General features: G+C 41.0%; 1 protein-coding gene across 7 annotated transcripts in view; it reads left to right on the top strand.

The window, feature by feature from the left end:
• Nucleotides 1–9,428, top strand: part of LOC119650467 (FH1/FH2 domain-containing protein 3) — a 412,025-nt gene extending 402,597 nt beyond the window's left edge. For 6 of the 7 annotated variants that reach the window (XM_038053334.1, XM_038053335.1, XM_038053337.1 and 3 more), the window contains one exon: nucleotides 8,387–9,428. In XM_038053334.1, coding sequence (XP_037909262.1) covers nucleotides 8,387–8,460 — 74 coding nt within the window. In that variant the 3' untranslated portion in view covers nucleotides 8,461–9,428. Of the gene's footprint in view, nucleotides 1–7,988; nucleotides 8,081–8,386 lie in introns of all 7 variants that reach the window. The other variant, XR_005249283.1, reaches the window with a different exon arrangement.
• The last annotated feature ends 3,111 nt before the right edge of the window (nucleotides 9,429–12,539 follow it).

Here is a 12,539-nt window from a genome sequence, read left to right as displayed (position 1 = left end):
ATAGATTTTGCAAGTCTGATTCAGAATTTTCCAAATGAAATTCCGAATTTTCCAAACAATTTGTTTTTTCCAGACTGACTTCATACACTTTTCCAAGTCGATTTCAGAGTTTCCCATTTGAAATTTAGACTTTTCCACTTCAAAATCAGACCGTTCCATTTCAAATTCAGCATTTTTTCAAGGTTGTAAGTCTCATGTCAACATTTTATCACTGGATACGGATGGACTTCATGCAGTGAGAGAAATCTGAGCTGCTCAAAAATTTTCTATCATTGTTTGTCTTCGTGGCCTGAAAAAATATAATCTCCTGAATATTCGCTATTTTTCATGACTGAAATTAACTCTGCCGTTTCATGTAAAATCTATTTAATGAGCACTGACAATCGAGAGAATTTCCCAAGTATTAAGAAGTTTAAATTGTGAGGTTGTTAATTACTATCAAATACTTACCCGGAGTAAGCAAGGAGTCATCAGCCACCTGAACCGGATGAGATTCTATGTGAGAGTCTGCACAGTCCATAATTTTTTTCATTATTTTAATTTTTAAGGTTTTATGTAAAACAAAACTTTATTAAAATCGATTCACTGTCTGTCTGTCTGTAAAACGCACTTTTTTTCAATACGGCTAAACTGATCCGAACAAAATTTAGTGGATAGATGGGAACTATGAAATCCCACTCATACAGCGAGTGGCATAAATTTAGGTGGAGTTTAAAGGAGGGCTCCCCATACATGCAAAGGGACGATTTAAAAAAAAATTACACCGGATATAGTCATGTAGATTATCAAATGAAAGGTCCCGATTAGTACTTTCCGAAACTTATTTTCGACGTAAATTGCATAGTGCGCGAGTAAGGAGTCAAAATGTACGCACTTAAAGTGAGACAGGACTCATTTTTGGAAACTACCCAACCTAAAAATCCGAAAAAATCAGGATGGTGCGCTTAGATGCAGTCTAGGCTTCTAAGTATGTCTTATTCCGATATCTGCTCAAATAAACTTACTAATGGTATATTACCAACTTTTAGAAATTGACTGAAACACCCCCCTTAAGTTCATCCTAGGAGTACTAAATTTTGCACCGACATAGCGGACAGTCGCGTGCATACAGATGCCAAATCCGAATATTAGTGTCAAAATTATAGCAGTTCAAATTTATCAATTTCCTACGAATTTACCGCATTCTTAGCCATAAAAATAAGATGCCGACATCATAATTAACGAGAATAATTGACATTCGAATGAAATATTCAAATTCCATTCATGAAGAATCTACTTATCCCTAGCCCTGTTCTAGGTTAAATTCCTCGCATTTGCTAATAGTTATATAATAATATAACTCAGAGTGTGAAGCGTATGAGGTTGACTATTGTCAATACAGAGCTTCCCTTTAAATGATTTATTTAAATCGCTTTCTAAAAATTAGAGGGAAATGGAATCGTCGCTCCTCACATCTTTTTCTATTTGTTCAGCCTTTGTCCCGCTCATAAGCGGGGTCGACTCGTCGTGATTGGTTTCGTAATTTTATTTTATTAAACGCCATCCAGATGGATGTAATCGCGAGGCTTTTAAATCCCCATCGTGCGTATCAAGCCACAGTTGTTTCAGCTGACCTTTTGGTCGCTTACTATTGACTTCGATGTTCAGACCAATACTGTCAAATTACGTGAACATACCATCGAAAACGCCGCACTCGCAGTTTTTCCACGATCGATATGGGGGGGGGGGGGGATTGTGAATCACGTGACCACACCATCGAAAACGCCTCACTCGCAGTTTTTCCACGATCGGTGCAACCCCATATCGATCGCAGAAATCCTCATTTCGGATGTGATCAAAACGTCTTACGCTACTAGTCCAATGTCATATCTTCGTTCCCATTACGGCAAGACGGCGTTCATTGTCTTTTATAGTCGGCCAACACTCAGAACTATAGAGCGCGGCAGACGGACGACTTTGCGGTAAATTTTCGATTTGAGACGTTCGCTGATACGTCGATCACAAAGAAAACCAGTTGTGGAATGCCACTTCATCCAGGGTGCGTGAATGTGTGAAGCAATTTCATTACGCAGTTCTCCATTAGCTGATAGTATTGACCCATGATATTTAAATCGCTCAGTTCTGGGCATGTTACTGCCATTGACAGAACTGAGCGATTTAAATATCTCCAGTCAATGCTATCGGCCAATGGAGAACTGCGTTATGCTCCTCACATAGGGAAACATAAAACCTTTTATACCTGCAGCGTCAAGCCGTCCGAATAGTTCAGTGGTTAGAGCACTGGGCTGTCATACGGAAGGCCGCGGTCCAAATCTCGCTGGTGACAGTGAGATTTGTATCGTGACTTGACCTCGGATACCAGTCGACTCAGCTGTGAATGAGTATCTGAGTCAAATCAGGGTAATAATCTCGGTCGAGCGCAATGTTGACCACATTGCCTCCTACAGTGTACTGTAGTGTACCGTTACGGTCTTATATGACACTTCAAGGCCCTGATCCAATATGGATTATTGCGCCAACGATTATTATTTATAAGTAGTTAAACACTTGCCTTTAAATTTGTCTACTAGATTGCATAACTTAAATTTGGTTGACTGACGGTTTTGTTCAGGGCAGTAGCGACAGGTGCTTCTTTTATATATAGTTGCAAACACGACACGAGTGCGAATTTTATTGAAGTGAAATCCGTCGTACGTTCAGACCTAAACTATGCCGAAGTGACGACGAAACCTTTTTTAAAAATTTTAGTAATTTTACACCTCGGAGTCATTGTAGCTTCGCCCTTTAGTGGAGACTACATAAATTACTCACTTCATGTATGCTTTCAGTACATTTCATTAGGCATTTGCAGAAGCCATAAAACATTAGCGCGGCAATAAGAAATCATGTGGAAAAATACTTTCCATTTACTAATTGCGAACTAAATACCAAGCCTTTAGAATTTATGGAGCTTCGTTGACGAATCCCGCAAACTTGAGGTTTTCTGCTTACTTACTTTGAAACACACACATTTGTATATTTTATCGACAAAGGACAAAAAAATTAGCCTTTTATTCATTTGATAAACCAGCTTTATTAGCACATAAATTGCTTTTTCCTAGATGCAGTAAAATCTCCTAAATCTGTAGGGTCATGCAAGTTTTTCCATTTCATCCGTGAGGTCCGCAAAAAAGCAGTCCAGTAGTTACCAGTAATTACTTTCAAATCTGGCTGTTGTTCCATACCAAGAAGATTTTTCATCACATTTTGAACGCTTGTGTTCGCGACATCGTTGAAATAACTCCGAACCAGACTGGGTTTGTCAAGAATTGTGGAAGTACTGGTGTAATAAACATTGCACGGTTCCTCATGGAGAAACACAGCGAAAGGCATCGCCTTCTTTACAGTTGCGTTTCTGGATCTAGAGGAGGCGTTTGATCATCTGTCAAACAAACCCATCTGGTATGCTTTTATGCCAACACCTGGTGCCATAGGAACTCGTGCGCCCGGTGAAATTGTTTTACTGTGATCTGAAGAGTGAAGCTCGCAATTTGGTGGTTATATCGAAATCGCTTTATGTCTCTGTCGGCGTTTGTCAAGGAAGCGTCCTCTTTGTCTCATAACAAAATCAATCTTGGGCAACTTATCCAAAGATGGAATTATCACTTCATGTAATACAATTTGACACTGAATCTGAATCAAATAAAGTAACCGACCCCAATCAATCAGGCACTATCACTGTTAGTGGCAGCGACTTACCGTGAACTAATAATAATAATAGTCGTTGAAGCAACAATCCAATTTGATTAGGGCCGTAAAGTGTGTTAGAGAACCTCATTCAAAACCTAACGGTATACTTCAGGATTATAGTGCCCAATAGGAGGCAACGTGGTCAGCGTTGCGTTCGCCCGAGGTTATTACCCTGATTTGACTCAGGTACTCATTCACAGATGGGTCGACTAGTATCCGACGTCAAATCACGATACTGCCACCAGTGAGATTTGAACCGCAAAATTCCGTACGACAGCCTTGTGCTTTAACTACTCAGCTATCCGGGCAAACCGAGAACTAAGCGATGCAAATATCTGGGATCAATGCTGTGAACTGCGCTATGAAATTTCTTCGCACATCAGCGCTAATTGGATGAGATGGTGTTCCTCAACTAGCGTTTTTTCTGACGGATGCATCAAAGAACGCTTAAAATCAAAAATCACCAGTACCATGACAGAAAGCTAAGAAAAAATGATAAGAAAACAAACAGCTGGAACTGCCGCATGGAGTGGAACATCCTGCAACCCTGGCGCTGCCATCGATCGATACTATTTATTACAATAACGTGCCTGTCAAGGCTGGAAATGAAAGAGGATGGAACGCTTTTGAAAAGAATCAGTACTGGATTATGTTTGACGAGCTAGAAGTTGCCATCTATATTAAGATTCGAAAGCTCCAGTGGGCAGGTCATGTCTCGACAGTAGAGGAATTTTGTAGGCGTTTACTTAAAGGTAAGGTGAAAGTTAACCAACACTAGGAAAACCTCGAAACAGATGGGATTTAGAGTTGGAAATGACTTGTTGATGATGATGTTCAAAAGGCCAAAGAAATGCCGAAATTGACCGCGACAAAGCTTAAATGAAATGAAAACTCACAACTGTCATAAAACATAGACTAGAAAAAGAGAATTGAAAACTTCCAAACAAAGCTAAAGTTGAGACTGTGTTCAAAAGAAAAGAAGAGAGAAAAGAAAATGAGCCTACTTTCAAAGCGAAATAAATAAAATTGCATTCAACGAAAAGCAAAAAGAAACGAAATGAACCAACGCTCAAAAAGCAATGGAAACGAACTTATCTTCGAAGTAAGAAAGAAAGAAGGAAAAGTATAAATTAGCGAAACCTAAGGTAAAAAAAAATTGAAGATCTTTTTCTTCTCAAACTTAAAAAGTTGGAAAGAAAAGCGAGAGAATCTACTCTCAACAAAGTACGAATGCATCTTTGGACAGCACCTGGTTACCACCCCCGTTATTCAGCCGAATGCTACACACCCATCCGTTCTTTCTTCCCGACAAAGAAGAGAAGATAATTGTCTTCTCTGTTTGAAGTTATCAGGAGACAAAGTATTAGGGAAAGCCAGGCTCAACTTTACGTTATGTATTTCCAACTGAATATTGTCCGCATCCAATATCCTCTCGAAAAATGAAAAAGATGTCTCTACCAAGTATGACATCAGAAATGAGATAGAACGAAATTTGGGAACGGCCAGGCATAGCACCTCACTACAATGGGGGGTAGAGGTGATACTTTTATATCATCGTGTTAAAGTTGGATTTGCTAACTACAACATCCCGAGGAGAAAAAACAATGTCTTCCTTTCTATTCCCGCTAAAAGTTCGAAGTGGTTTCTACTCCTTAAATAGTTGAAGCGCGAGTGAGGGATGGGAGAGAGGTACAAGGAACGATTCTCTTGCAAATCACGATGCCCTACCAATAAGCTATGAGAATGGTCCCTCCTTTTGGCATCGTAACCCTTCAACATGGGATGATCGCCACAATTCTTCTTCGGTGTTAGAAAGGAGGGATCTTCTCTTTCCTCCTATATAACTTTTTCTACCTTCCCTCTCCGAAGGGGGAATGGACAAATCAAATTTTACCATGATTATATCAAAATTCCCCTACTCCCTCCATTTGAAGTGCTATAACCTTTTAAGGGCAAGTTCGCTGTGATTTCCTACGTCTCCGTTGGTATCCTTTTTTTTTCTTGCGGAGATAAGGTTCAAAGTCAACTCCCGCTGTTATAACTAAAAAAATAGCCCCACTTTTGGTGGCTATAACTTTTTAAAGGGAGATGTCCGCCCGAATTCTTTAACAGGATTAGAGGGAGGAGACCTTCTCCTTGCTCCTACATACATTCCCCATCATCCTCTCTCCTTCACGGAGTAGAGTTAAAAATTCAAGTTTTCGCATGATGACATCAAAGAAATTCGACTTTTCCTTAACTACCATGTACCCGACTAAGTTTCTGGATTTTTTTTTATCAATAGAAAATTTAAATTTAATTTAAGTTTAAAATTCCAAGAGAAATCCGAAAAATATGGCAATGCGGACAATACATGAATATCGCGACGATAAAATGATGCTTGTTTGGACCGAAACCAGTCATCCAACCAAGTTTGCAATTCTTCGAAATTAATCAAGTGCAGCTCAGTCAAGCCATGCATCATCAACCGGAACAAAGAAGGCGCCACATCTGGCGGATATGGGGGTATGGTACAACATCCCATTTCAACATTTCGATGGTGTCGGATTCCAACCTATACACGTTGTCTCTGCTTCCTCATCGTGCAACAGAGGTAGAAACGTCTCATTTTTCTTTCCTGTTTAGATTCGGCAAGTTGGGCATAGTAGCTTTCATGTTTAACAAGAGAGAAAAGTGAGATGACCGTAGTTCGCAACTCCATTGCAAAACATACAAACCGGAGATCGCGCCTTTCTAATCGTGTGCGTTTAACGCCGAAACTCCAGCTGCAGCCTGTTCACTGTTGGTTTGATTTGCTCAAAAAAGCTCATCTTTGAGTCAAGAGTTAGCCCGAGGTACTTTACCGTTGGTTTTGACCCGATTATCGACTCGCCGAACGATATGGGGCCCAGGGTCGAAATTCGTTTTCTAGTCAGGCTGTCTATTTCGGTTTTTCCAAGGCGAGGTTGAAACCATGAGTAGTCATTCATCTGTTTCCCCATCGCATCAATATGCCGTGTCTGCTTTGCGCCTGTTCGACAGTGTGTCCAGCAATAAGCGCGACATCATCTGCATAGCCGACCAGGTGCGACTCTTCCGGCATGTCGAGTTTAAGTGGACTATCATAGGTGACGTTCTAGAGGTCCGGTTCTAGGATGGATCCTTGTGCTACTCCCGACGTGACCTCCATCCTCCTCTGACCCTCTAGTGTTTCGTAGAGCAGGGAGCGGTTCCTTAGATAGTCCCTTAATATCTGTAGGAGATAGTTCGGCATGTGGAAAGTATTGTCTGGTGTGTCTAGAGTGTCTTTCCAGCTTACGGAATTAAAGCCGTTTCTGACGTCAAGCGTTACGAGGAGCACCACCGGTCGATTTCGGCGGCTATGTGCCTCCGCTCGTCGAACGGCATCCACGACAGTATCAACTGTGGATCTCCCTGCTCTAAAACCAAACTGCTGGCGGAGATAAATCTGCGGCAATGCGTATCGCTTCAGTGCGTCCACTTCTGATAAGTTTTTCGAGCACTTTTCCAATAATGTCAAGCATACATAGTGGGCGGATGAAGACGGCAACTCGGGTCGCCTTTCATAAAGAGGACGGCCTGTTCCATCTCTTTTATAGAGAAACGTGGACATTCCTCTGCACTCTCCGTGCCGACGTCATAATCCTATACGGGGTGCGTCGGGAGTAGTGGCAGTACAATGCGGTCCATCTGATCGGCCTTAAATGAACATGGTTTTCGCAGAGCCCCGATTTGTGGGGTTATCAGTTTGGAGCCGAGTCCCCACGGATCCTCATTCACCTCGTCGACCAGATCCTGCCAGCAGCGAGCTTTGTTCTTGTTTATCGCACTGTGGAGTCTCCTCTTGGCTGATGGGTACTCCGTCACTATGTTAAGCGTGTTAAGCGGCGGAGCCTGTGACACTCCTTCCGGAGCTCTGCGATTTCTACTGTCCACGAAAACATAGAAGGTTTGCCACGTCTCGATGCCCTCCTGGGCATGAAGGCTCCGCGGGTCGTCGTTATTAGGTCAACTACGAGTATTACAAGGCCGTTTTAGGCCAATGCAGCATTGTTTGTCGCAGTCGCTTCCGATGTTTCGAACCTTGCTTGAAAGCTTTATTACAAAGAAGGCAGCTCAGCAGAGGTCGCTATCCAATTGAATAAGAAATGATTCTATCTTTAGACTCACCACCGACTACCCTAAGGAGATGACTGTAAAATCCTATCCATCTCTTAATGAAATTAATAACTTTCCTAATGTTTCCATTCGTTTTCAAGGGCTTCGGTGACCTGTAGAATATAGAACATCGTATCTTGTCGAAAATCAAATCGATCTTTCCAATTTTTCATCAATAAGTAGAGCCATTGTAGTAAGTGTGTTTGCTGGATGGTGTTGTTGTCGTTTGTAGGTGAAGTTGGTGTAAAATGATTGTGTGGTTTGGTTAACAGCTTGATTTAATGGAATGCATGCGTATTGGCTTGGTATTTTTAAAATTTTTTAAACAATATTTTAAGTAGTTGAGACCATATTATGCTATAATACTAAATGGTGTCTTATAATATGAATTTGTTTATGTTGTGTATTGATTGCTAAGGAAATGTTCATAATGTTGCATGTGCAACAATAACTAAAGTAAATGCATACATTATTAAAATCAATCTTTTACAAATTTCAGTACGTCGGACTCTGAAAAACGGCCTGACCGAGGAAGAGAAGCAGCACGTAGCGTCACTAATAAAAACCTACTAGGACAATTCCCTTAGAACATCTAGACCATCACCCCCACTTAGTATTTTCCTTAGGAAGAAATCGAATCAGAAAGCGATCTCACCTTGAAAGAGAGTCGGAAGCCTCCAAAATCGTAGCTAATTCTCTAGTTTCAAAAGCCCTGGAAATACTGTCCAAGTAGTTCAGCAAACAGGTAGATTAGCGAGTTAGTTGGACTAACAAATACTCTCGAAACGACGAAAATACCGAACATTTTCGAAAAAAATGTGATACAAAATAAAATCATGATCTTGAAATCGAAGTCAAATCAAATGATATGAATGTATATGTGTATATCATGTGCCTTGTCAAATGTATATTTCATGCAATTTTATGTTAGAATCAAACGCACGCCTCGAACTAGACTTCAGCTTTGTAAATAATCAAATCAGCGGAAAACAGATGAGAAAGCATTTTGCCACGTAGCACTATTCCCGTAGGATCCTTTCTTGTATACTACATACTACGAATACATATCGAAGAAAAGTATCTAACTTGCACTCTTAGGACTTAGTTGTATTGTAAAACTGTTGTTAACACTATTTATGATGTTAATTTTATTAGAATATTTCACTTTCCAACTGTGTAGATTTCTTGAGTGTTATCTCCTTATTTTGTACTTTTGTTACATTTACTGATTTTGCCGCCCCTTTATTTGTAATCAGCGTATCTTCAAGAGATATAGGAACACAAACGAACTACAACAAAAAGTAACTTTCATATTAATTTCTTTTCTAAAGTGACCGATAGCGGATTTAAGTAAATTGTATTTGTAGCGCATAATTAACTGATAATTCGAACCAGCACATTATCAAGACCTAAAAACTTACTGTACTTGTAACAAATTGACTGTTCACAATTATTGGTGAAATAATCCATCTTTACACTTAGATTTAATATAAACAAAATTGTTATTTTATCCTCAATAAATATTGAATGAAACCTTGAAACTTTTCTTTTTTTTTCTTTAAGTTTAAAGTTTATCTTGCAGACGCTTCAATGTCAATGCTCTTGAAGGGTTTCAGATTTAGGTTCGCCTTGAAGACATCGGGTTGTTTGCAAACACCAACCTTGCCATTTGTGAGCTGAACTCCTTTTAATGTCGGCGAAATCCATAACGATATCTCCAAAACTTTTCCTTTGATGTTTTGTTACAGCATTTAACTATTCCATGAAATTATCATAGACAGATAACTTTGAAATTTATATCCACATGATATCAACAGAGAGAGTTTCCCAAGTTTGATGTTGATAATATTATGAAACTTCACAAAGTTGGGTAAATGTTCCCTAAGCGAAGCGGAATGGAATGTTTTTGAAATGTTCAAACCTCTGACAGACTGATACGAGTGAAACAAGATGTCTATCACAAAATTTAGTTATCGCTTCAAATTAATTGGTAATTTGTTCCCAATGATATTTGAAATTTTTATTTCAATTAAATTTTATCGCGATTGTATTCGAATCCTATAATCGCTTACAATGTTTCATCACATTAGATCATCGAAGAATCTAAATTAGTTAGCTATGTGGATTAACTCTGTGGCTTAGTGAATTCTTCAATCGGGTTATTCAGGAATGTAGAACACCATCTGACTAGGAAGAAAGTACCACAGCTCCAACATGGGAAAAGCAAGGTAGTCCAGCAGAGTGTTTTAGTTACCGTCCGATTCGATTGCTGTTCCATCCCATGGAGATCCTTGAACGCATTCTTGACAACCGTATGTGCGATATCGAAATAATCATGAATTAAGCCGGGATTGTCAAGTACTACGGAATTACTTATGCAATACACGCTGCGCAGTTACTCATGGTGAAATATCGCTCTCTTTATATTGCATTTCTGGATCTTGGGCGTTTGAGCGTGTGACACATGAATTTATCTGGCATGCTCTACGATGACATCTAGTACCAGAGGAACTCGTGCACTGAGTTCATTGGCTCTACCAGGACCCGAAAGATAAAGTTCGAAATGTGGCAGGTGTATCAAGGCTACTTCGAGTCTCTGTCGGTGTTCATCAAGGAAGCGCCCTCTCAATATTCCTCTTTGTTCTGCTTATGGATATTGTCACACGGGACATCCAACACTGCTTTATACAGACGATGTTTTCCTGGCGTCTCATAGCAAAAATTATTTCGGGTGACTTGTTCAAAAATGGAATGATCGCCTCATGCAACACTCATATTGAATCTGAATAAAATTGATTTTTTGTCGACTGATCCTCATGAAACAGACACCATCACTGCAAGAGGCAGTGACCTGACCAGAACTGAGCGGTGTATCTCGAGGGAATGCTACCACCCAATAGAGAACTGCATTAAGAAGTTTCTTCAAGGATTGACGCAACCCGGATGAAGTGGCGTTTCCCAACTGACGTTCTGTGTGATCGACGTATCAACGTATCTATGGTTCTGGGTGTGGCCCGACTATAAAAGACAATGAACGGCGTCTTGGGGTAATGGAGACGAAGATGGACTAGTGGCGTGACACGTCTTGATCACATCCTCTCATTTCGGATGTGATCAAGACGTATCCGCGTTTGTGGAAAAGAAGGGAGAGAGGTGTTTTCAATGGTGTGATCATGTAATTTGCGCTAACGACAATTCATTCGCCAAGATCGGTTTGAACAACGAAGTGGATGGTAATAAATCAAAAGGCCGAAACAACGGTGGGTTTATACGCTGATGGTGATTTGAAAACCTCGCAACAGCACCCAGATTAGGTTCACTTCTCATTATTTCGCTTTCCCTAATAATGGTGTTATGTTAATGTTAAATCAAAATAGTCCTGTACTACCGGACGTAAGCAAGAATTAACGAGTGCTCCAGCTTCGGGATAGTAGTGGTAACAGAGATTGCAGGGGTCTATCATCTTTCTTAAAGCCGGAGTTCGCTTGTGACCGTGAAGCGAATGGTTCATTCTGCATATATGTTGCGCCTGCAGTTCGAATGTGCTTTTCTGGGTAAGGTTGTGAAGTGCATTTACGCGCAAGGTGTCGGACTACTGCCTCAGATACACTACCGACTAAAACATCCCTTTGAAGCGTCTAGGATTCTGACCCGGAACCATTTACCTCAGGCCAAGACTATTCAGTACAAAAGCAAAACCTTGTAGAGACTGAGAGCCTCAGCTACCCCCCGCCCCCCCCCCCCCCAGCATTTCTCCTATCCATCTTATCATTTTCGCCTTAAGAATGCCTTGAGTACAACGTGCCACTTGGCTCCACGTGTCCTCGCTCTGGCATGGTTTTCCTCACCACATGGCGACACCAGATGTCTTTCCATCGCGAGGTAATGGCGATGGCGCTCCCACCTTTTCAAGAAGAAAAAAGTGTGGCCGGCATCATCCATCACATCCTCGCAATAAATGCAGTGGGGGTGATCGTAACTTTCCGATTGTGTGCAGGTAAAATTGAAAATATCCATGTCCTTTTAGTAGCTGGGTTAGGTAAAAATCAACTTCAAAGTGCTTCCGGTTGAACCACGGCCACATTTCATTTATGAGATGGGCGGTCCATCTACCTCTCGACTCTCTTTTCCAAGATTGTTACAATGCATAGAGGTTACGGATTCGTTCTCTACAGATTCCTGCAGGATAAGGGATCTGCAACATTGAACATCAGCCGGCAATCATTCTCGCCACATCCTTGTCTGCAATGTTGCGCATCTGCTAGAAGAAGTTCATCTTCGTGTCTACCATCATGCCGAGATATTTCTTCACCGGCTTCGACAAGATCATGGTTTCACTCCCAGAGTGCGCGGTAACAAGTGTCGTAACATCATCCGCGTATCCGATAAAATGGGATTCATCAGGGGTCTCGAGTCATAGAAGACTATCATATAAGGCGTTCCAAAGGACTGAAATAAGAATGGAGCTCTTAACGGTCCTCTTCCTGGGTTTCGTAGAGTAAATAGACCGGAAACACTTGCATTAGGGATCTGGAGTAGAGAAACGATTTTCCAGTGCCTCAAACGTGTGACATCACCTCGCAGAATTGAGGGCTGCTCTTGCACTTAGGGTCACCTCAGCCAGTTTTAGTGGGGCAACCTTCAGCGCGATG

This window comes from Hermetia illucens, chromosome 2 (assembly GCF_905115235.1).
Source record: "Hermetia illucens chromosome 2, iHerIll2.2.curated.20191125, whole genome shotgun sequence".
Taxonomy (NCBI): Eukaryota; Metazoa; Arthropoda; class Insecta; order Diptera; family Stratiomyidae; genus Hermetia; species Hermetia illucens.
Note: the sequence above shows the minus strand (reverse complement) of the source record. Positions and strands in the feature narration are given on the sequence as shown.